General features: G+C 41.0%; 1 protein-coding gene across 3 annotated transcripts in view; it reads right to left on the bottom strand.

Annotated features, from left to right (window-relative positions):
• The window catches only part of BMP1 (bone morphogenetic protein 1), a 197947-nt gene that overhangs the window by 90728 nt on the left and 80598 nt on the right, over positions 1-26621 (bottom strand). For all 3 annotated transcript variants that reach the window (XM_060251045.1, XM_060251044.1, XM_060251046.1), the window contains 2 exons: positions 7835-7948; positions 434-592 (listed from right to left, as the gene is read on the bottom strand). In XM_060251045.1, the coding sequence (XP_060107028.1) occupies positions 434-592; positions 7835-7948 (273 nt within the window). The remainder of the gene's footprint in view (positions 1-433; positions 593-7834; positions 7949-26621) is intronic.

Below are 26621 nucleotides of genomic sequence, written 5' to 3' on the forward strand. Positions count from 1 at the left end.
CATGGGATCAACAAGGTGAAGTTCCACGGAGTGCAATAAATAGTGCTTTTGGATAGTTGGAATAAAGACAATAGGAATGTATGTGGTGGATTTTAGGCACATCTGTAAATGGTCACCAAAATACAGCACAGTCCACATTCCTTAACACAGCATGAAATCACAAAGCAGAGAAAGCAAGACACTGCAGTTCTCTCCTAAAATGTAGAGAAAGCAGAAGTGCAAAGAAAGTGGAAGAAGGTTCATATGTTAATCAGGCCTGGAGTTACAGATTGCACAAGAAACATCACACAGGTTGGCATGAAGGTATCTTCAACAAACTCCAGCATCTAATCAGGCCCTTACACAAAGTATTCTCAAACTACATAAGAGGCTGAAGGGCTAACAGTGTGCATGCATTTCACACACACACCAGTCTTCATAGCCACTCACTCACCACTGAAATTCCCACTGATCACATAAGGAATAACTCCATCAGGCCACACTCGCTCAGGACGGGAAGTGGCAGCCCGGCGGCTGCGAGACCGCCCCCGGTCCAGCTTCCGTCTCCTTTGCTGTCTCCTGGGTCTGATGCTGGTGCTGTTCGAACTGTTCCCTGTAATGGTAAAAAATTTTTTTTTAAGTTTGTGAGCATAGCTGTGTTCCATAAGGGAAAGCCCTTTGAGTACTCACCCACCTTTGGTCCAGCATCATGAACCTAAAAGTTGTCTCTTAGATCAGACCAGTGGTCCATCTAGTCTAGTATCTTGTTTCACACAGTGGCCTTGGAGGGCCAGCCAACAGGGCATAGGGGCCAAGACTTCCTCTTGAAATTGCCTTCAAGCATTAGGACTTGGGAGGTTTATTGCCTCAGGATATGGAGATTCAGTTTAATTGCCTTGGCTAGTAGCTATTGATTGACCTCTCCTCCATGAATCTCTTTAAATTCATCTCCTAGTGTCCATCAATACATTCAGTGGGGAATTCTGTAACTGAATTACTTGTTGAGTGAAAATCTATTGCCCGTTAATGTCAGCGTGTGCCCTCAAATCCTATTATTATGGGAGAGGCAGAAGAAGTTCTCTGTCCATTTTCTCCACTATATTCATAACTTTATACACCTCTATTTAGTCTTCAAGGCATCTTATTTATGAATTGAAAAGATCCAGTCTGTTCAGCACTAACTGGCTTTTCTTTGAAGGAAATATGTTTCAACCCCTTATTCATCTTGGCTGCCTTCCCCATTCCTTCTTCAGCTTTGCAATGTCTTTTTTCTTTCTTTTTGAGACAGTGAGCAAAGTAGCACACAGTATTCCAAGTAAGGTCACACCATATATGTATATGAGGTGGGAAGAAATGCAGTTTTGAGGTTTGGGCTTTGCAGAAAACTCAGACTTCGTTTTAAAAAGTTTTTCTTGGTTAGCAAAAGACAGGTTGGAAAGGGAAATCAACAGCTCCCAAACATCATCCGTTTTGCCAATTGCACTAGCCATCAAAGCTTTGTAAATGCAAATGGCCCTTTGGCCAAAGACAAACTCACACCTAGATAGAACACAGAGAGTTGGGAGTGTATGATGGGCTACATGGTATCTTCCTAGAGATTTCAGGAAAGGATTCTTTGACCCATAAGGGGGTGAGAAAACAGAATAGATAAAATCATTTGGCATGGAGAGGGAACAATTTTGGCTTATTCCATCTGGAGGAAGGAGCTCTCACAACCAGGCTCCATCTTAATATCTGCTGTTGCCACTTGGAGCAGATGAATAGTTGGCTGCCTCCATGCAATGACTCCAAGGTAATGGCATATTTTCAGAACAATGTAACTGCTCAGTTAAGGAGCTTGCCTTAGAACAAGACCCGCAAGGGCATAAGTTGCTATTTGAATTGGTCACCTGGGAAACTAGGCAGCTGATTGGTTGACTGCTAATTCCGCAGCATCACACAAGTGCAGTAAGCTGTCCCTGTGTTAACTAGTCACTGGGTAGTGGCCTGTAGGCAGATCCTTTAATAGGAACAAAGGAAGAGAAACTAGGACTTATTGGTGGGCATGATCTTCTGGAGGCAATGTTCTAAAGGAAAAGCAAAAAAGATAAACCCCTCTGAGGGCTGGGTGGGCTAGGAGAGCAGTGCATTATGGGGAGATTCAGGGTGGTCACTGACACCTGGAGGACTGGAACTGAATGCTGCTTGTGAGTCAGCAGGGCTGTTCCGTCAAATAAGAGCATTTACAATATAACTTTTATATTCAAGGACAGAACTGGAAACTCCAATATTTTAGAAAAGGATGAATTTGTGTTGGCTTTATTCTCTTCTGGGTTTCAGTAAACTATTCTTGTGAATAATGGAATTGGTTCAAATCACAGTTCGCTATGCTGTAGACCAGTTCAATGAAATAAAACTGACCAAAAAGGCCAACTAATGTTGATTTTGTCATATACCAATCATCAGATTTATTGCTTTAATGACTGACTGACATACTTGTTTAAAAGTAATCATGAGTTAGAATCTTGAGTTAGAATCTTATTCGGCATCCAGCCACTGGTTATCATTATGCTCTATGTTTAAAAATAGAGACTTGCAACCAAAGATTTGGCTGCTTATTTCAAATTGATATGTGAAGTTCAGCCTTCCTCACTATTGCAGCTCCATGAGCTCCCCCATGCTTTGGTCATCCACCCTCTGATTCAGTATAAAGCAGCTTCGTGTGTTCTTCTAAGCTTGTTTTAATAGATGCCTGCTTCATTTCTCCCTCTTTTCTTCAGATCTTCTGCCCATCCTTATTCTCTACAACTGACAGATAGCCAAGCCAACCACTCCCAAAGCATTCATGATCACTGTCTCCTCTATGGCCACAACATTATTTAATAAATTTCAACAGAGAGTACTATCTATACCCCAACCTCTTCCTTCACAAATTACTGCAACTCTCTGCATAGTTATGCCGGTCTACGTCCATCGGTTTCAGTGGGCATAGGCAGAAGTAACCCTGCATAGGATTGCACTGTAAGTTCTCATGTTTTTTCATAACCCATTTCCTTGTATAAATGAAGTAGTTTGACCTCCTAAAAATGCTGCCTCTTTGTTGCATCTTCTAAACTTCTAGGCATGCTTCTAACTTGGGAGTGGGGTGGTAAGGAATTCTGAGTTAGAATGGGCTAGTTTTCAGTAAGTGAGCTAGGTTTATATGATGCCATGAAAAATAATCAAGGCTGAATTTGGGCTAGCTACTATTCTTCTAATCAAACTATTTTGGATACTGTCTTCTCAGGAAAAGAGGCTGTTTCTTTTTCTTCTGGTGGACAGCAACAGGGCTGTGTACAACATGGTTAGTTTATTCACACGCGAAGCACATTTGGCTGTGAAAAAGCAGCTTTTCCCTCAAAGTTTTGGATGGCTTTGTTAAAGCAAGATCAGTAGGAGCGTAAGTGTGTATGCCAAGATCTTTGTCTCTAAATTGTTTGGAATGCTCTGGATCAGCCAAGCTGTCGCCAAAGCCTATGGAAAGCACTACCTGGCAAGAGATCCTACCCTAAAGGGCCAAGGGTGAGAAAACACAGCAAGTGCCAAAAACCCATACCAATGGTTTATAGCATGGCTCTCTGGCAAGAGTAAACTCAGTCAGGCTTTGTAAATTTCACGAACTCTTTACTGGGGGAGGGGGTTCATATAAGTGCAGGAGTATCCAAGGCTTCCCTGCTTCCTTCCTAGAATGAAACCAACCCTTTCCACTGCCCCTCCTTTGCCCAAGGAGAATATCATGAAATGTGTGTGTGTGTGGAGAGGGGGGGAGGGGTAACGGGAAGTGTCCAATCCACACCAAGTGCTGCAGTGTATACAAGGGCCTGTAAGCTACATATTGGTCTTTTGATTTCACCCAGATGTCTGAAATGAGGCTTGGACACCCCCACCAATCCAATAATAAATTTAAGGTCTCAGATATTGCCAGCATCTCTGGTTCCATTCTTCAGATATATACTAAGATGCAGAGGATTTCAATGCAAGCCCTAATGCCTGAGCCTACGTTTAATTGACACTTCTGCTGAAGATTACATACTGCTATTGCTTGCACAGCATTCTTTACCTACTCCGGGTAAAGCTTCTCCTGTTGTGAAAAGACCTATACTAAATCAATTACTTCACCTAGAGAAATGGATGGAGATTCTTTTGGTCTTGGTAGAAAATGCAACATGTACCAATTGAGCAATGGAAGATAAATTCCAGAGCATATGGAGACATTTCCTAGCACTGTATGAATACACCAGCAGAATACTACCATTACTACTCTCTTTCTCTTCTAAAGGTTTTCTTAACCTAATGTTTGATTTTTTTTTCAAAAGCTTAATACAAATCTTAATTACAAAAAAAATTACCTTGGTTCTCCAAGCACTGGAAATGACTGTCATCTTTTCCTTAGAGAGATTATTCACAACTGAATAAATGTCACTGCCAGGGAGATTTCTCCAAGACAGTAAAATTCAGTGATAAATCTTTTCATCATCCCTTTGCTGCCAAGGGAATGCAGATTGTTATGTGGATGATCTCTCAAGGATGACGGAGACAGACCCATATCAGCCCAGTTACTTTTGTCCGAGCTTAGATGAACTTGGGTCCTGTCAATATTATCAATGGATCCATGCCAGTGTGGTTGCACCCCTTTTTAAGGCTCTTTCTCAGCAACAGCAGCTGAGCTAACAGTGGTCTTGTGACCTCTGGCTTTCAGCAAGAACATGATGGATATAAGGCAAACCCTTAACACTATTTGTCTTCAGTGATGAGGAAAAGTAATGCAGCAATAGGAATGGTTTCCTGAGTTCTGTAAATAGGACTACAGAGAAGGATTTCTATGCTAAGAGTTTATGAGAGAAAACAGGGTTAGATCCATGTGATGACTGCCATGAAGATTATTTCAATTGTGGCCCACACAGCTCACAGAAAATAAAATCCAAAGATTTTAACTTCTCCAGTAGTTTTGCTTTCTGCCAGTTTATATAATTGGTAGAATCAGGAGCTGAGCTTTTTCTCAACTTTCTCACTTCAGGCTACAGGTAAGGAGTTGTATGTTCAGATTCTTGATTAAGAACCACCTCATACCTTTTGAGATAGTGTTAAAAAAGAATCACTAAGATAATAAAGGGCTAATCTCTATCATATATAAAATATTAATGGAAAAAATATGGAACAGTCCCACTTCCCAGAAGTATGCATGGCAGAGAGACTGTGGCATACAAATTTCAGAGGAGCAATGGGAGCTAATTTGGAACACTCCAGCTTTAAAAAGTAGGGCAATAAACTTATGAACTCAACAATTCAAAATTGTAACACGATAGCATTTGACTCCGGTAAAGTTGTTCAAAAGTAAGCTAAAGAATAATGCTTTGTGTTGGAAAGGTTGTGGAATGGAGGGTAATTTTTTGCATTGCTGGTGGTCATGCCCCAAAATAAGTAATTTTTGGGCCAGTATTATGGCTAAAATTTCAGATATGATAGGCACAATGGTACCTCTAAAACCAGAAGTAATTCTACTGAATTTGTGGCCAGAAAACTGGTCGACCCCCCTACGCATGGAACTTATCTCGATGTTACTGTTAGTTGGCAAAAAATTGGTAGCTCAAGTTTGGAAGAGTATTAAGGTTCCAACGGTAGAGGAATGGTGTATTAAGGTGAGGGACATAACACAACTTCTACTAATGGAAACACCAACATTCAAAAATACCATAATAGAAAAATGGCTCCCTTATCTAGAATATGTTAATTCTACTGTTTCAGAAAGTGAAAAGTTGCCTCCTGAAATGTTGGATTTCATTATTATTTAAGGTAATTATCCTGTATGTCAGTAATGACTGAGTTACATCTGTAGAGGAAGGATTTGTTATGTATTTTTTATAAGTATGATTTGTACTAACTTGTTTATTTTTGGTTATAATAAAATTTAAAATAATAAAAAAAGAACCACCTCATACACACACAAAGCAGGCAGCATGTCAGGAAAAAGGGGATACCCTTTTTAAAAAAAAATGAATTACTTTGTGCTACTGATATCCAATTGCAGAGACTGAAACTTTTCTTTTCAATACAATTTGTATTTTTGAACAATATTAAATAATGTGTGAATGCAGAAATTCTATCATGGTGTATTAGAAATAATTTGCACTTAAAGATACAATATGCAATATTTGCATAACAAAACTACTATCCATTATAATATTATTATATCTAAATGATTAGCTGAAAACTCCAAATGCTGGTTTCAGTGAATAATTCAAGAGTAACTGATGCTGTAGCTTTACAAAGCTAAGCAACTAAGGACCTGATCAGAACCCTAGATAGGAGATTAATAGAGGATCATATGAGCATATAATTTAAAAAAAAAAATTCTGAAACTGATTTACAGTACAATCCGAAGCAGTCATACTCTTCAAAGTACAATGGATTTAGAAGGGTGTCTGTTTAGAAGTAGGGATGCTGTGAGTTTTGCTGCAAACATGTTCAGTGGTTGAAATGATGTGTTCAAAGGCAGCAATCAGATGTAAGTTGAAAACCTGGTCTATTCAGTTTGTACCCAGCAGCAGTGAATGCCTGCCAAACCAGTTTGCAGCAGGGTTTCCCACACTACATGCGAACAAGAATACTGCTGATTCCAATTTCGTTAGCATCACTAAGGACTACTTAGCCAGACACCAAAGGGCAGGATTTTACTGAAAATCAGCTTTTATTGATGACTGATTTATAGGATTTATGAGTGATCTGAACTGGTTGTATCAGGTTTTCCCAAAACCATGCCATGTTCAAAGATGCTGCTGATTCCAACTGATCAGCAGCCATTAGCATCACTAAGGATGGCTTAGATGAACACCAAAGGATGGGATTTTATTGAAACACAGTCTTTATTGATGACTGATTTATATGATTTGTGAGTGATGTAATTGTCTGTTTAAACAATTGGCTGCCAAGCAGAGCAATTGTGCAGCAAGGAGGAGAGGTAGTAGACCTCAACTGGACTGCTTAAGAACCTGCATGTGCAAAAAGCCAATTGAGATATACTGCATGGTCATTAATGAACATAAAGAAATAACCTGTTGAACAACCTTGGCTTGTTCAGATATTTATCTCCAGAATTCTCCCTAGAAAGAGGCCAGAAGCAGCCCTTAGAGTCATAAACTCTCTTTCCTGCAGAGAGAAGTGAATGCCTGGTTCAGGATTTTAAAAAGGATTTAACCTGTGGGGGTAACGGAAATCCCACATCTAAACAATCACAGAGCCTCTCTTCCCAACACTGAATCCAGGGACTACATGAGGCCAAGGACTGCTCTTGTTCTTTTTCCAGAATGAGTCCAAGGGGAAAAAAAATACATACCTGAACAGGCCCTCTCTTTGTTTTTCTTGGGAACTAGACCACACAATTTTGTAAGCATGCACAAAATCCATAAGATTTGGCAACTGCAACATTTGGAGAAGGAAATACTGTGCAATACAAATTAGAAATTTATTACCTGTATACCTAAAAATGGCCTGACCTGGATAACCCAGCCTAGCTGTATCTTGTCAGATCTCAGAAGCTAACCTGGGTTAGTTCTGGTTAATACTCGGATGGGCAGACCACTAAGGAAGACAAGGATTGCTATGTAGAGGCAAGTAGTGGCAAAACACCTCTGTAACTCTCTTGCCTTGAAAAGTCTACAGCTGAGACCTGACAGTGCATTCCACCACCCCATATGTAGAGATATGTTTTCTAAGTTGTTAGCATATGTTAACAACTCTCTAATATATCAGCATTTCGCTCTAATATGTTAGCATTTCAGTTTTTTTAAATAATGCCTCCAGAGGCATAAAAACCTTTGTGTGTGTGTGGCAACATTACCTGAAGAGTTAGTGACAGTTCTCTCAATGGTATGTCGTGTGAGATCCACAATTCTGTCCACCTGGAAAAACTTGAGGTCTTCCTCGTCCAAGGCAATGTCTCCTGAAAAGGCAGCTAAAAATAGGAGAGCTTGTGAGAGAGGAGTTCAGTTTCAATTGTTTGGTTAGACTTTGATGGAGAATTTCTGACTGGATTGTGGAAAGGCAAATTCACATGACTTTTTTGTCATTTGCATTACAATTGCCCTCACTGCTTGGATAACCTAAATATATGGCATTGCTATCGTGCAAGAGTCACTAACATAATATCAGACAATTATCCACCAATAGGCAACAAACTGAAAAGTAAAAATTCTAAAAATTACAAGAACTTCTAAGTATGGATGGAAGGGATTTCTGTCTGTGAAGCATGCCAACACACAACAGCAGATACCAGGAAGAAGGCAAAGAGCCTTTCCCCAAGCACCAAAAGATACTTCTCTGAAGTCAGATATTCTGACAATAATCCTGCCACTGTCTAATCACTTTCATCTCTGAAAGTGCAAAGGAGAAATATTGGAACAAGTAGATAGATCAAGGTGGGTAGCTGTGTTTGTCTGTAGCAGTAGAAAAGAAGCAAGAGTCACGAATCACTGCTCACTTTTTCAGATACAGCTAGAATATGAGTCCATCTCTCCTTATATCTTGGAGAGTGGAGTGATTTCAGATGCCAAATGACAATAACAGATAAATTACAACAGTGGAGAAATGACAATAGCAGGTATGACATTCAGAGGGGTAGCAGGCATGCAGAAATCAGCACTGATAATGAGACAGGAAACCTAGGTCTCAGTTCAGTCCAGGAGGATGCACTGTCTTGAAGCTTCATTATCAGTTGCAATTCAACAGTCTCTCTCTCTCTAATCTCCCTTTGAGATTCCTTAGTAAGAGAACTGCTACTCTTAGGTCAGCAATGGATGTCCTGGAAAGTTAAAATGTTTTCTCATTGGTTTTTGAATGCATCCTCCTGGACTGAACTGAGATATAGGTTTCATGTTTCATTACTAATGCTGATTTTTGCACACCTACTACCCTTCTGCATATCACACCTAATCCAGTCACACCTGCTATAGTCATTTGGCATCTGAAATCACTCCACTTTCCAAGATATAAGGACAGATGAACTAATATTCTAGCTGTTATCTGAAGAAGTGAGCAGTAATTCACAAAAGCTTGTATCCTGTGACAATTTTTGTTAGTCTTTAAAGTGCTACCCGTCTCTTCTCTTTTCTACTGGAACAAGTAGAGGCAGAATTAATGATCAGCATAAACATTACACAAGGCAGGCACAAAATGTAGCCATTATGACCTGATTACACTTCATGATAAGACATCTCTGATTTGAATTTAACTTTCTAAGTTGTCCCTCAGGAGCCATATGAATTCATAACCTGTTTCTATTATTTGTTTGAAACTGCATCCAGTGGCTTTCCATTCCTTCTTTTAGAATCCCTGAGATACAAGTATTCCAAAATGAGGTCCCAACACAATCATTCATTTTCCTTTTTTGCAGCTGCACCAAATTTGTGGCTCAGTTGTCTTGTGATCAAGCAAGATTTCAGATCTCATTGCTGTTTCCAGTTTAGGAATCCCCAGCTAATAACAAAAGTGTAATATTAATCCCCCACATGCACAAATTGAATCTCATTTCATTTAATTCCCTTTCTTATTCTCATTCATGAGGTCACCTCCTTTGTCTTGCATAATTCTGTATCAACATTTTCGTATACTTCGTGTTACTCACAAATTTCATCAACATATTTCTGTCTCCTTCCATAAGGCTATTCAAGGAAATCTGAAATAAAATGGGTCCTGACACCAATTCCCATGGAATGTCACTGTATTTGAAAATCTGCTTTTAGCATAATAGTTTTGTCATTTTATTTTTTACCAGGCTGCTGCATATCCTAAAAAACTTAGATCTACCTTTAACTGTTTAAAATAAAGCTCTAGTGCTGACAAATTAATAACTAACAGGCCACCAGGTGTGAATTGTTTTTCACCATTATTCAGAATTGTGAAAACCAAAGAAGACAGAAAGGCTTCTGTTTTTCCTGGAACTGATGTCACACCATGTGTGATGCCTATGGGTTTTTTTCCTCCCCCTGCCCAAAGAAGCGGCAGCAGGACGCATGCAACCGTCATCTCATCCAGTTGCTCAATAAGACATGAACCTTCTTCCTGGACTGTCCGTATTCTGGCCACTGTCTTGTGATGCTTGACAAATATTTGCTGTTTTGGATTGGGTTTTTTTTTTTACTGTCAAAGTCTAAATGTCCTTTGATTAATATTGTTGAGTAAATTGTACTCTTAAGCCACACTTGCCTTTTACCACAACATTTCTGGCTAAAAGCCTGTCTGGGTTGTCCAAATGCTATAATCTCTTTACGGTGTGACACACTGCGTTACTCTTTTTCCTCTTGTTCTGACACACTGCAGGCTGTCCTACATGGACTTACATGGGTGTGGGTATCTTCCATGCACTGGAGAACCTGGTGGTAGATCTGAACTGAGGTTAGACTTGAGGGCCTTTGAATCTCTTCTAAGCCTATAATTTTATGACTCAAGAGGAGTACATAGCAGTGCCCCACTCTTCAATTACTTATGAGAACATTACCAAAACAGGGAACTTATAGAATAACTGACCAACAGAATCTTTGAGGTATGCTTAAAAATCTTCAAGAAATGTGATCCTTCTCAATGGAAAATGAAAACTCTGTGTATTACTAATGCATGAGCTTGAACTGTCTGTGCTGTCCCTTTTTGCTAGATGCCCCTAGGATGCTGGATGCTCCAGGATGAATTACCGACATTGCATCCCACCACTGCAGCATACATAGCAAACAACAACTGCAAGGCAGGCTTGTCTGAGAGAAAGTGAATAGCTCAAGGTCACCTGTAGCTGAGCAGGGATTTTAACTCAGTTCTCTCCAATCTGTTTATCCACCTTTCCTCCAGAGCTTGGTAGGGCAATCTTTTCCCTGGGGGAATGTAGAGGAACAGAGTTCCCGAATCTCTTTGTAGAAACAAAATTCTCAAAAAATGTTTTAAAAGTTCATTAGGAGCACCCGTGTGTTTCTCCATTTCCCTCTTGAGAGTTCTGGCACCTCTTTTTCCAGAAAAAAAGCCCTGGAGCTCAATATACAAATATCACAATATGAATACATTATATGATTCATATGAATACATTCCCATATTTTCCAAATTTTATTCTGTTTCTACCAAGCAAGGGAACAGGAGGAAGAACTAAGCAAAGCATTGGACCTGCAGCTCTCAGTCTTGCACAGTCCAAGTACCATCACTGGTGGTTTCTCTGACTTCATCAGGGGCTGCTCAACCTATTAAAATCTGACTGCAGAAGCCATAAGGACTAGGGGTGGCAAACTGTGGCTCAGGAGCCAGATTTGGCTCTTTCACACATATTGTGTGGCTGTCGAAGCCCCAACTGCCCCATTGGCCGGCTTGGAGAAGGATTTGTCTCTTTAAATAGTGTATCCATTTCAAGCCAGTCAGTGGTTTGGAGAAGACATTTAAAATTAAAGTTGCTTTATTTCAATCTCTCTCTCCTCCATCTATTTGCCTTCCTTCCTTCCTTCTTCTGACATTCATGTTTAGCAAATCACAAACATCTGACATTTATTCCATGTGGCTCTTACATTAAGAAAGTTTGGCCACCCCTGAACTAGAAACTTGTTTTTTAAAACAAAATATAATACATACAAATCAAACCTTTTAAATTTTTGTTTAGTTTGTGCCAGATGCAAATATTCCACTGTTAAATTTTATACTTCTGAAGCATGATCACAGATGCAGGAAAACCCGTAAGAATAACTAACCCATGTGGGGGTTTCATCTCAAAGATTGTGAAGGACTGACTTTCTCATCAGGAAAAAAAAGTGCCCAGATTAGAGAAACAAATCAAGGGATAATATTTGCACTTTCCTTTTGGAATCTCAGCATTTCAAAAATCTCCAGATGAGAAAGGTGAAGAACAAAACTTTCAGTTCAGCTCAGCTGCACCTTTGAAAGAATGCAAATTCTCTACCCTCCTCCCCTCTATCTCTCCTTCCAATGTCTTTTATATAAAACCACAATACAATAAGGTAAAGCAGCTACGATGATTGATGGCATCTAAGTACCCCCATCACCTCACCAGCTCTGCTGGCAGCTGTAATGTTTAAACATCTGGTTTCCATAAAGACTGCTGCATGTCATAAGAGTTTTTTAAAAATATTATTACACAAATTGTTTTAACCTCAAGCTTCTTTTGCAAGTTCCCTTTCTAGTACACTCTCCTTTTTTCTCTACACACATGATGCTGAGCCAATCTGAGCTCATGCAGCCAAGGGATACTCAAATAACCTCCCATTCATCTGCCACACAAAGAATCAAAACCATATGGCCTAGCAGCTGAAAGAAAAGGATAATGAGCACAGTTCCCTTGGAGAGACCTGGGACTCAGCTCCCTCCTCCCATAGCAAACCCAGGGATTTGCTTCTCCCACTATGAAAGAATAACAGCGAGAATTCTGCACATATACACAATCCTACATTCTGCAACAATGAACTCTGAATTCTGTAATTAGAATGAAAAATATGTTTGCACCCAAGATTAATTTTTCTGTGTGACTAAACCACTGGCTAGCCATAGGTGTCACTCCCTACATATATGTCCCCTTGCCTCTGAACTAGAAAATGTGGACTAAACATTTTGGCCCTTGAGAACCAGTTTGGTGCAGTGGTTAAGTGCCCGGACTCTTACCTGGGAGAACCAGATTTGATTCCCCACTCTTCCACATGCACCTGCTGGAATGACCTTGGGTCAGTCATAACTGTCAGAAGCTTTTCTGCTCAAGGTTAGTGTCTGTCAAAGAGTTTTAAAGCCAAATGCTAAAGAGTCCCCCATGCAGCATAGCCAGTGTGATGACATCACTTCCAGGATATGTCATTGCACCATGCGTGCTGTGAACGAGGGAGCCACCAGGAGCCAGGTAAGACCTGGAAACCCTACTGTAGCATCTTTACTTAAAATGAAAAGAAAGCTACTGGACTTAATTTTTGAGTCCTTAGATAAAGTACCTGGAACACACAGGAAACCAGACATTAAGCTGAATTGATTGCTCTGTTGGTGGGGGGGGGGGGCACATAACAATGGCATGGAGGCCTTCCTCAGGTATGAGTTGCCTGGCTACATATACAACAGATCTAGAAGCTTTATAGCAGGCAGAAGCTCTGGGCTAACTCTCTAGAATGGCGTTTCCCAAAGGCAGGGTCATGACCCTGCACCGGTCTGCGGAGCCCTCAACGCTAGTCCACGGGGCCTCCAGTCCCCTGGCTGCCCCTCCCCCCACATCGCGCCTCCTCCCTCCCCCGGGTCGCGCGCCTCCTTCTCCCCCCCTTCCCCACCTCTGGCAGGTCATCTTCATGCTGCACAAAGCCCTTCCTTCCTCCTCCCACCCACCACCCAGAAACTGGCGCAGAGCTCATTCCACGCCAAGCCGGCGGCAGCTCAAGCAAACCGCGGCTGAAAAGGCTGCATGGCTCCTCCCTCCCTGGCACTTCCTTCCCATCCAGGAAGTGCAGGGAAGGGAGGAGCCACGCATCCTTTTCGGCCGCGGTCTGTTTGAACTGCCACCGGCTTGGCTCGGCGTGGAATGAACTCCACGCCAATTTCTGAGTGATGGGGCGGAAGGAAGGAAGGGCTTTGTGCAGCATGAAAATGACCTGCCAGAGGAGAGGAAGGGAGGGAGAAGGAGGCGCGGAGGCGTACAACCCAAGAGTGAGCAGTTTTAAAAGTGAGTTGCTCCCATTTCTTTTCCTTTCTTTTCTCTTTCTTCCTTTTGTCCCTCCTTTCTTTTTTCCTTCCTTCCTATTTCCTTTCTCTTTTTTCTATATTTGTTCCCAACTCTCCCTCCCTCCCTCCTTCCTTCTCTCTCTCTTTCTGTCAGTCAGTCTTTTTCTGTCTTTCTTCCTTCCCCTCTCTCTCTCTTTCTGTCAGTCAGTCTTTTACCCAGTCTTCCTTTGCTCCTTTCCTTCCTTCCCTCCTTCCTTCCTTGCCATTCTAATCTGAGTAGACCTGGGGGTGGAAAGGGGGGGGGGGGGAGAAGCTTTAAACGCCCTGCCATTTCATGTTTTTCCAGGCTGCCATTTCATGTTTTTGAGAGCATTTTATATTTTTAGTTTTCTACTGTGTGGTCCTTGTGCTTTTTCTTAATGTTTTATTTTTACAATTGCATTGCAAAATCCCACTATTCTCCTACCTTTCCTAAACAAGTATTGCAAGAGTTTTAGGCTTGTTTGTACATCATTTCCTATCTCCTGGCTCCACCCCCAAATTTTAGTGGGCCATGAAGGAGAAATGTAAAAATAACCGGGCCATGGGGGGGGGGGGGAGTTTGGGAAACCCTGCCCTAGAATATTCCTCAGTCTTGTTGAGCCTGTAAGCATGTCTAGAATTTTGAGAATGGGGCTAAAAATCTACCATTGGCCATTCACTGCAAGCCCTATGGTGTGGCTGACAGCCGAATTAAATGTACAAACTGCACAATTTCTCCATCAGGACTGGCAGCTATACTGCAGCTGCTGGTTCTTGGTGGCACCTCACAAGTAAACACATAGCAGGCCCTGATTTGGATCAGGATCACTGCATGAGAGGAGGAATTCCTGCCTTCTTCTCTCCAATGTTGGCAGTTGAAACAGATTTGAGGAGGAGTTGAGAGGAGTATTATTTTCTCCACTTGGAGCCAGCACTGAATGCTTGCACATGCTGCCTCCCTACAGAGCAGATATCAGTCCTCCTCCTGCAGCCTCCAAGCTTGTTCAGTCATTGGAAAGAATACAGCGGAGCTAACAGAAATTCCTTCTTCTCCTGCACAGTGGTCCTGATCTGAATTGGGCTCTGCTGCACATTTATTCATGAGCTGCTACCTGAGACTCAACCCTGTGATGACCTCAAACAATTTGTAATGTCTAGTTAGGCTCTCCTGTCATAATGTCTCAATCCATAGCTTTGTCTTATTAATACAGACCTTAGGACGTACAAATGAAATCATGTATGACAGAAGGAATATGCAGACCTTAGAAGTATTTTCCTAGAAAAATTTCCTAGCTCAGTGTACGCATAGACCGTTACATTAAGGGATGCTTTGAGCCTAGTTCAAAGAATGTACCACAGAGTGATCCATGTATGCATGACTGACAAAAGATATGACAGGCAGGGAAACACACTGCAATCCAGCATTGGAAAAACATATCCCAAAAGCACACAACATCTCCATGCAACCATCTTTTGGACGTAGAGCATCCCTAGATAATCAGTCAGTTCCTCACTTCTTATAATTTAAAAGTGCTTTTAAAAAGAAAAAAAAGACAACTGACTAAACCCTCACACAGAGTAAAATGCACTATGGAAATCCAGGCTATGTGGCAGAGCAAAGTAGCATGTGACACATGAGAATCACTGGCACGCCTAATGGAAACAACTACTGCAAATTAGTAAGTTCGTGGAAAGTAGACAGAAAGAAATCTCATGGTACCTTTCCAAAAACACATCATCCATATCCCAAATTCAAAGTCATCTCTTGGAATTAAAACTGCAGACTCCTTTTCTTAACCTCCACCACCTTTCCCTGCCATCTATTGAAGCAGGCCAATGGAGACTTAGCAACCCCTGCAAATGTCTAGGCAAGTGATGAACACTGTATCTTATTCCTCTATAATGAGCACTCGCATATTTGCCAATTGCAAACAGGGCATAAGCTGGTGTTGTCCATTTTTGCCATAACTCAACATGTGTCTATCAGATTGCACACATTCTTGGCTTCCTCCTTACTCAGGAATTTAAAAGGGCATCTATAAAAACATGTCAGCTTCCTAGGTTTCTCCCCCTACCCCAATATGACAGGCTTATTTGACAGCAGTTTCTATCAGAGAGCACATCATATAGATAGATATGTTTGAATTCACACCTTCTGCCTCTCAAACATAGCTCCCTGCAAGGGGGAAAGAACTAGTTGTTGAACTGGGTTGGCCCAAGATTTTTTTGGCAATGAAGTACCAAAACGAGGGCTTTTTTTCTGGGAAAAGAGGTGCCAGAACTCTCAAGAGGAAAATGAAGGAGAAACACATGGGTGCCCCTTGTGAACTTTTAAAATTTTTTTGAGCATTTTGTTTTCATTAAGAAGTTCTGGAACTCTGTTCCACCATGTTCCCCCAGGAAAAAAAGCCTGGACCACAAGTCCTGCTAATTAACATGGGTATCATCTATTGGGAAGGTCTTCCATGAAAGCCCTGATTAAAATTAATAGGCAACAATAGAAGTGTATTTTGCAGCTCAAATGGAACTTTTTGCATCTGGCTAGGCTCTCTAAGGGAGTAGATACTATCAAATGTGTTGTGAGGATAAAACAGAAGACAGTAGAATTAGTTACACTGACCCAAAGTCACCCAGCAAACTTCTATGGCAGAGTAAGAATTAGAACCTTGGTGTCATAGATCCTAATCCAGAACTTTATCCACCACATCACACTGTCTCTCTAAGAGCAGGATAAAAACGTGACAAACAGAGGGATATACACAGAGCCCTATGAGAGATTTTGCCAGTCTTATCCAAATTTCAGTTTTATTTGAAATTTCTGGTGTAATCACAAAATTCCTTGAAATTTTCCTATGGGTGAAACTGAGTGGCAAGGTCTAACTTCTTCATACACTGATGGGCAGAGAACAACTTATTCTCTGTGGCCAACTGATAGCTGCCTTTCTTTCTCTCCATCAACACACAGGGTCTTGGCCAGGAAACAACATGTGAAATAGAGGTACTCAGGTGGCCTGTTACATACAAATGCTGTCATGTTCATGACCATGGCAGTCCTTTGTGGTTGCTACAGAGCGAGATTAGAGAACCTACAACTAGGTTTACATGTTCTTTTTGGCTCACGTACAATTTTCTTGCATGTATGAACTTCACTAGACCCATTATGCATTTGAAGAGGTCTTTAGTGTGGTATACTGACAGTGCAATCCTAAACAGAGTTACACCCTTCTAAATGTATGGACTTGGAAAGATTTAGCTCTGTTTGGTTGTCAGTGTCATTACTGTATGATAATGATATGTTGTCAGTTGCTTTATTTAACTTCTTGACATAGGAAAAATGTCAAATATTTCCCATTTGGTCATATTTCTTGAAGGGAAAGAGCAGCGAGCAGTCACTTAGGTAAGTGTTTGGAACTTTACTCCATATATATCTACAGCATGAGATATCAAATGTTCAATGGAATCCTATAAAGGAATGGCAAGTGTTGGGGTCTGGAATTGTGTTCAGGGAGACAAACTAAAAACATTGCAAGGATGTTTCATTTGTGGACCAGATGTCATTTGCTATACAAGTCTTTGTTCCATAGAATAAATATTGTACGGAACAAGGTTGCCAGATGATGAAGTGGGGGCAGAATTCACACCTTAAAGCAATATTATGTGGTACCTGATTGAGGCATAATAAGAAGGTATCCCATAATTTCATTATTAAGAGAAAGAAATAATGCTTTCATGTTGTAAGAAAAACCCAATGAGTCTATATTGATCCCTACGGGATCTTAATCAGTTCCGTAGGGCTTGCAAAACCGCCCTCTTCCAACTAGCCTTTTAAGATGAACCTGGAATTATCATCAAGCCATCTTGTATATACTGCGACTGTAGCACCTTTATACTGTTTTTAGACTAATGATTTTAATGTTAACTTATATATTGTATAATTTATATTGCTTTGTTTATTGATTGTATTACTTGTTTTATTGTTATACCATGATATTTTATATCATGCCTTGTAAGCCGCCCTGAGCCTGCTTCGGCGGGGAGGGCGGGGTATAAATAAAAATTATTATTATTATTATATTGTACTGCTAGATATTTATCAGGATTTGTCATGGAATATATGAGCTATACCCAAGAAAATGTTCTCCATCACATTAGACATTTCCTGTGATGTATACCATTTAAGAATTCCCCCAATGACCCACTTTTTCCCTACTTGAGAACTCAAAGAGCTTCATGAAGAAACCATTCAAGCTACTCAGAAGAGTTCCTCTACAAATTATGAGCTTAAAAGTTGTCTTCCCTGACAACTGTCATTGCTGAAAGAAGGGTTCTAAGAACACAAGACCTGAAACTGAAGTTCCTTGTTGCTAGGTCTGGAGATGGGGTGCCATCACAAGCACCCCATATGGTACCTTACAAAAACAGCACTGGTGGAAAAGGTTAAGTGTCTCTTCTCCTGTGACTGAATCCAAACAAAGTCTATATGTAGCTGTCATTAAAAATTGAAAAGATCCATTCAGCAATCCCTTGCCGCCATTTCTCTAAATGTGTGCATTATTAGCCTCTGAAATGGGAGGGCGTTATAACGTATAAAGCTCTGGATTGTCTACACCTGGTTTAAATACTGGGAATCCAGCCTTGCCTAGTAAACAGATAAATTTCTTTTGCCTACTGTAATTCAGCTCACACCCTTATTCTGGCTGAACACCTACCACTCAGCTCAGAGATGATATGCCAAATTTGGTGTCTGACAGGGAGCTTAACATTTTTGCATGTTGCTGGCCTGCTGCATGTGAGAACAGGCCTTTGTTCAAAAGCATTAGTAAGCACAGTGCAAAGATAAGCTAAATTAAAGGCAGCAGTTTGGGAGGACTACCTGTTTCTTAAAGAAACAATACGGAAAATCCAACTGCAAGTCATGTTTACATGGAGAAAGAATGAGAATGTTCATAGAAAATGGAGTCAGCTGCTCAGTGACCTTCTTAGTGATCTGAAGATAAAGGGAATCATGGAAGTGGAAGGGAATGCAGATAATTTAAGTATGAATTATTATGTGTACAGCATTTGCATGTCAGAAGAAAGGGAAAAGAATAAACAAGTTGCGACTAGCAAGAAGTGTTAGAATCAGCTCCAGTAAGCCTATAAAGATGCTCAGGATAGAGACAACAATTAACATTTCTCACCTTATCTAAAGTATCTTAATCTACTTGATACTAAGGGGAAGAGGCTTTTAACGGTGCAACTGAAAGCAGAGTTACACCCTTCTGAGTCCACTGATTTCAATGGATTTAGACAAGCACAATTCTGTTTAGGACAGAACTATAACTTGCTGTTACCTAAACTATCACAACACAGACACCAAGACTTGGTGTAATCAGAATGACTTCTGAGTAATCAGAATGAACTATGCCAATATGAATCACCTCATAGGTCGTATTATTATTATTTATAATAATTTGCTTAACACCACCATCAGCACATATGGTACATTACAGAGTAGCATGTGAAAAAGACAGGTGTCCATCTCAGCAATCTAATTTATGTGGGTAAGCAATAAATGGAGGAAGACAGGGAAGAGGAAGAGACAGGGGTAAGCAAAGGTAATATCTGGAAGAAGCAGAAGAAAAAGCAGCAGCAGAAGAATTTATACCCTACCCTTTACCTGGAGTCTCAGAGTGGTTTACAATCTCCTTCCCTTCCTCCCCCCAAAATAGACATTTTGTATTTTGAGTAAAAAAATAATGTTAATTGGGTTTGCCTGCATCCTTTATAAATTTTATATCTCTTGTACCTTAAGGATCAATGTTTCCCATAAGAACCAGCCTAACTCTTAAGATCTTCTTCAGAGGCTCTTCTGTGTGCTTCTGCCTTCAGTAGTTAGGGAGAAGGTTACCAAAAGAGGTGCCCCAATTATGGAACTCCCTCCACAGTCAAATTTGGCTGGCACTTACCTCACCTTTTGGGGGCCAGGTGAAACATGTCCTCTTTACCATATGCTTTTAATTACATGTAATGAGAGCTGTTATTTTCAAAAATCATTTCGTTGAGTTGCATCATTCTTAATTGTTTCATTTTTATTTCATTTTATGTTAAAAAGCAAGCCTGGATGTTATTTTTTAACAGAAAAGCAGGGTAAAAAAATCATTTAAAAACTGACTAAGTTAAAAACAAGCAGCTTTTGGTCTGAATCATTTTTACTGAATTGGTGTTTTCTGAGTCAAGAACAATGACATGGAGTGTGAACACCTGTGCTTCTGGATCTCTGATGTGGCAGCAACCACTGAATCCCAGTTTCCATGCACTGCCACTGGCAAGGAATGTACAGAGGCGGGGAATGTTAGCTCCCTAAACGAGACTCAATGTTGCATTTGTAGCCAAGAGACATAAATAAGGAGAATGTGTAGAAAGTGCACGAACTGGGGGGAAGGGTGAGTGGAGAATGAATTTATAACGTATGTGAGAAACCTGAAATCACTACACTGGGAATAGCCCAGCACAAATCTAGATCTTATGCAAGCTCAAGCTTGAGGAGAATATATACCATTGACCTTTGAGTTTCTTTGTAACTCAGCAGCTTGAAGAATGGTGGTTTTATATGACCTTTATATCTGATAAGATGGTTTTCAGAAGAGATGGCGTTTTGACCGCCACGCTTGTGGGAAAATGCAATAAGAGCTAATTCTTCACCTTTTGTTGTATTGATCTCGTAAATTGCTCATTAGCAAAGGAAATCAATAAAGTCTTAAGCTGCATTAAACTTTGGAAGGGCAAAGGGATTCTTTCTTTTCTTGCAACTAGGGAAGAACCAGGAAATATGAGACTGTACATGAAATTGCACTTTCTTCACCTTGCTCACTTCCTAAATTTCCTTATCTGTAACGGGCTGATACAATACTAACAGCAACTATCTGTATAGGGTTTTCCTTTAAGTGCTTAAAATGTTTTATACACATTATTTCAGTAATCCTGACAACTCCTAAGTAAGATCAAGATGGGTATCCATGTTTGTCTGTAGCAGTAGAAAACTGTAACAGTCCAGAAGAACATTAGACCAGGAGCGGCCAAGCTTGCTTAACTTAAGAGCCGGACAAAATAAACGTCAGATGTTTGAGAGCTGCAAGACATGAATGTCAGATGTTTGAGAGCCACAAGGAAGGAAGGAAAGAAGGCAAATAGATGGGGGGAGAGAAGTGGAAAGAAAGCAGCTTTAACTTTAAATGCTTTCTCCAAGCCAATGAGGACTTCAAGAGCCACACAATATGTGTGAAAGAGTCACATGTGGCTCCCGAGTTGCAGTTTGGCCACCCATGCCTTAGACTAACAAAATTTGTGGCAGGGTATGAGCTTTCATGAGTCACTGCTCCCTTCTTCAGTATCTTCAGATGTGAGCAGTGACTCCAAATTTTGTTAGTCTGTAAAGTGTTGCTGGACTCTTACTCTTTTCTACAACTCCTCAGTAAGGTAGGCAAATATTTCCCCCTTACTACAGATAGGAGTCAAGGTCGATTGATCATATTTATATAGGCTTTGCTTTTCACCTCAATTGACTCCCAACAGAATAACAACTAAAATAACAACTATTGTACTGCAAAGTACAATAAAAGTATTTGGATGTGACTGTGCACAGTAAGGGAAAGGGGACTTTGCTAGTTATTCAGCTGACTGAAATTAAATCCATCTAAGATGGAGGTCCTGTGGCTAGGTCAGGGAGACTTGGGCATAAGGTGCCAACTCTGAACTTTTGACAATGTGCCTCTAACATCAGCGCCAATGGTTGAGAGTCTGAATGTAATCCTGGATCCCTCCCTTAAATAGAGGCTCAAATCACAAATGTTGCCACAGTGGCATTTTCACATTTGCGTCAGGCTAGGCAACTGGCTTCCTTCCTATCTAGCCCCGACTTTGCCACAGTGATCCATGCAATGGTCACCTACAGACTAGACTACTGGAACTCATTCTATGCAGGGCTACTCCTGAGACTAATCCAGAAACTTCAGCTGGTTCAGAATGCAGCCATGTGAGTTCTTATTGGAACTACAGCTAGAACCCACATCCAACCGATGCTCTGCCAGCTGCACTGGCTCCAGACTGAATGAGGTTCAAGATGCTGGTTCTAACCTTTACACAGATTGGGACCAACATACCTTTGGGATCACCTCTCCTGACACCCCCCCCCCACCAAAGAACATTATGTTCACTTGATAAGGATCTATTGGTGATTTCTAGACAGAGAAGAATTTGACTATCTTCAACTACAGCCAGAGTTTTTTTGGCCCTAGCCCCAGCTTGGTGGAACGCTCTTCTAGCTGAGATCCAAACCCTGTGAGCCCTGTTACAGCTCCACAGGGCCTGAAAAACAGGGATGAGAATGACAGCTCCATCCAATTGGGCCCTTCTGCTCTGTCCCCAGTTCTGATGTAATCTAATTTTCCCAGTTAGGTTACTTGTACTGTTATGTGCCATCTGTTTGTTGTGATTAGTATTTTAAGAACTGTTTTAAATAGCTAATATATAATTTGTTATTATAAAGATGCTTTTACTCGTCATGGGTCTTGTGCTAGCAGGGGAAGGCGAGTCATAAATCAAATAAAATAAGTAAATAATTTTGATTTCCCTCCCCCCCCCAATTTTGCATTCTTTTTGTCATAGCCTGCCTGGGCAGCTTAGTCCTCCAAGGTATTTTAATTAAATCCCATTGCTGAAATGTACAATCCAGTTTTTTCTACACAACGCAAGAGGTTTTACAAAACAGTGAAGCATCCGTTTTGGGCTTGGTGGAATGCTAAGAAGCTAAAACTGTTTTTTCTACAGATTATGATGATGGGGAGTGTCCCAGATGTTCATCCTCCACTCACATCCCCACCTTCCAGCGGCTGGTGGCTTGTAATTAGTGGGCCCAGTGGGATTCCTGCCTGATCAGGGCTTCCCACCTGGAACTGTGTGCCAATGAAAATAAACCAGATACTGCAGATGACCCTTCTTACCTAAGGCCACCCAATGAGTTTATGGACAAACAGAGATCTGAAGAGGGGCTTTTTAGGTCACAGCCGATGCAATTAACTGCTTCCCTATACCACCCTTGTTTACCTCTCCTACAATATCAAAATAACAAGAAACTGTGATCATGACACAATAAAGTTATATCCAAATTAAAATGTCTATTTCTCTTTTTATATTATACAAAAAGTGTACCAAACTCTTATTATGAAAAACTATAAGTCTTTTTCAAACAAACTGTATAACGCTCATAGGTAACATAGGTTACATCCTGGATGAAAGAGATTGTTGTGAACGGACTATATATGGGACATTACCTATGAGCTTTATCATAGCTGTTGTTTTGATATTGTTCTTGGGCTGTGATTCCTTCTTGTTATTACCTGTCCTAAAAAGCATGCACATCACCACCCAATTTCATTAGTGTTATGCTTACTGCTCCCAAAGGGATCAGGAACTGCTACTCTGCTAGCAGTAGCTGATATTCTCATGACATTTGAATCATCATAGGGGATGTGTCGGGCAGAAGATTTCAGTGATGGATCTTTTTCACTTTTCTGCCTGTGACACGCTGTGATCAAGGGCTGACATCTATTACACCACTTTGGGGCAGTGGGAAGAGGAAGAGAACAGAGTCACACTGAACTTTAATTGTTGTTCATCGAGTGATCTTCTGTGCAGCATACATGGAACTGCGAATACAAAGACCAGCCGTAGAGATTAATCTCAAACTCACACCTGGCACCGATGTTTTTCAACCCAAACCAACAAATAACAGAGGTGGGAGAGTGCTTGTCCCTCAGTCCTGTTTTCGCTGCTGTGGAGAAAGTAGGCCCTCAGAACAAGAAGCCCACAGTGGGGAAAGGAGGGAAAGATGTGTGCCTGCACTGAAGACTACTTGATGAACAACAGTTAAAGTTCAGTGTGACTCTGTTTTAATCTTTTGGCTTCTGTGGAGTCCCACATAGGAGAATAACAAGCTCATGTACCAGGGAGGTGGGTGTGGACTGATCAGTGAAAAAGTGACTGTAGCATTGCTTTACTGATAGCTGCCTCATTCCTGGAGTCCACATCAACAGAGTAGTGCCTCATAAATGTGGATGGTGTTCACCATGTCATCTAAAGCAGTAGTTCCTAACCTTTTCTGGTATGATGGTGACTCACAAGGCCAAATCTACTTTGTACAGTGACCCATTCCTGGTTATTTGTACCCAAGGCAAATTATGATCTTGCCCACCATCTATTCCAGCATTCCATTTTCTATAGTGCCCAACCAGATGTTTCTGAGAAACCAACGAGCATCACGCAAAGGGTGCCACTGCCCCCACAATGAACCCCAAGCAAGTGGGAGTTCATCTCTTGTACCAGCTTGGCCAGAGCTGGGTTTGAGGAGGTGTACTGGGGATGGGGGGGACTGGGTTGAGAAGATATACAAAGATGGCAGCGAAGAGGTTGGCAGCAAGGGGTTTGGCACAGTATATCTCCCACAGCAGGCAGGGGGCAGTGAGGCACTGTAGGGGTCTGGACAAGAGGTTGGGCTGCTGAAGGAGCAGCACCAAAATAAAGCCCACTCACTCATATGCCTCATTCTATCCTCCTCTGGTTCTTCCATGGCATGCTGAACAGCTCCCACCTACTTTCCAACTTTTCCACCCATTTTTCCAGGTACTATCATGAAGTTACTAGTTGCTGGACAGCTTTCCTCCCTCATTACTGTCAACAAAGAGGGATGAGAATGTGAGAAGTCTGCAAGGATAAATAAAGGATGCAAAGGATACACTTTTAGAGGATTCATGACCCACTTCTGAGTCCCAATCTACAGGTTGGGAAACACTGATTGGAGAGACCCTGCCAAGAAAAGCCACCAAAGAAGCCTTGCTCTGGTGGAGTGAGCTTTGACTGGGAAAGGACATGTAACTTCAGCTACAGAACATGCTGTAACCTGACAGCAGTGACAATCCAGCAAGCTACAGTCTGAGAAGAAATCAGTCATCCCTTATTAGGCCCTGAAAAACGTACATATAAGTTGTTGTCCTTCCAGAACTCCTGTATATGTTGTAAATAAAATAGTAGAGATCTCCCAACGTCTAAAGGGTGTAAAGTCTGTTCTGTTTGTGAAGCAGAGATCAGAAAAAAATACTGGGAGCATTTTGTCCTGGGAAAGATGGGATGGAGAAGCCACTTGTGGAAGGAAAGTTACACCAGGGAAAAGGACCACCTTGTCCTTATGAAACTTCATATATGGGTGGGAGGTCATACTGTACTCCCATTCTGCATGCTCAGGTGATGGCCACCAAAAACACTCTCTTGTGTGATAAAACAGACAGACCACACAGTTCAAATAGTTTACACATAAGTTTGCTTAACACCATAGACAAACTCTACTGAGACAGAAGGAGAAATTGTAGGTTATAGATTGAACATGCTTTTCAGAAATCTTTTAGACTGCTGTAGTAGTCTTTCTGTCCTACCTCACAATCCCTTCCTAACATAATGATGAACATTTTACCTTAAATACATACAAAAACTTGTTTTGTTCACAGAGAAAAGGTACTATGGAAACAGATGGGCAGGGCAATGCAGAAAGAGAGGCTACCCTTGTCTTAGGGGTGACATTTTTTGGGGGGGAACCAAATGCTCACTCAATACATTTAAGATTAAACTATTAAAAAGCAAGATGTTTAATTGCATTTGCAGTGGTTCTTTTATTTATAACAATAATTTATAACTCACAATAACTACAGAAAGGCTATCAATATGTTAGCTGACTTTATTTTTTACGCAAAAGGGAATCTATGCCTTTGACATTTGTGTCTAGCACATATTTGTTTATAACAATACTCACTGAGTACATACAGAGTGAACCAGAGCTATTTCGCCAGGCCTTTGGTTGAGGCAACGGGTGTCCTATTCCATCGGCTGGCCCTATGTTATGGTACCACCTCTGCTGTAATACAAATGTCATTTTATTGTTTTAGACTCTCAGTATATATAACATGCCAAACTGAGCCGCCATCAAACTGGTTTCACTGGTTTCATTTTTAACTGTGGTTTTATACTGTTTTTAGAATATTGTTATCCGCTCTGAGCCCGTTTTTGAGAAATGGCGGAATATGAATTACCTAAATAAAATAGGTACATGTAATAATCTGAAACTTAAGATTGTAGGGCTACCCCTGAACGGAGCCCAAGCATGATTCTCTGGGTCTGCTTCTTGCACTCACTTCAACTGCAGTAATGGTCGTAACACCTTAGACTGAGGGTTGGGGGGGAGGGGAGCGTCATTCAAGTTTCCTGCCATAACAAGAGCCCAAGTATGGAGGAAAACTGGGACGGCTGCAGAGTATTTTCATGAGACATGGGGCTCCTACTCCTTCATGCTCAGAGCAGAACTGGATTGGCAGCAATTCTATTCCAGACCTATTCTACACCAAGCATGTTGTGAGATGAGCAAAAGGAACAAAGCCCTCTGGTATGTCTCATCATTGGGCAATTGAGAGAAGCTCCAAACAGTTGGGAGTATCACAGGAAATACACCTGATTGCTCCATGCTATCACCTCTCTTACCTCATCTACAGATGGAGTTCTGACTTGAACTATCCTGGAAAGTAAAGAGTACTCAGGGTCATACAGAGGTGCTTCTTAAGGTATTGTTTTGGTCCATGACAACTCATTGCCTATCTGCTCTCTGAACAGCTGAGACGGGAAAAACAGTTCATAATGTGTGTATTATTTACTTAGTACATTTTATCTTGCTTCCAAACAGCTCAGGGCAGGATACCAAATTGCCTTCTTCAATTTTATCTTCACAAGAACCCTATGAGGTAAGCCAAGGTCATGCAGTGAGCTTCTTGGCAGAGTAGGAATTTGAAACTAGGTCTCTCACATCCCGGACTGACACTCTAACCACTGTTTTAATTTTCTGCTTTAAACTATGAAAA

Source organism: Heteronotia binoei, chromosome 12 (genome assembly GCF_032191835.1).
Source record: "Heteronotia binoei isolate CCM8104 ecotype False Entrance Well chromosome 12, APGP_CSIRO_Hbin_v1, whole genome shotgun sequence".
Classification (NCBI taxonomy): domain Eukaryota; kingdom Metazoa; phylum Chordata; class Lepidosauria; order Squamata; family Gekkonidae; genus Heteronotia; species Heteronotia binoei.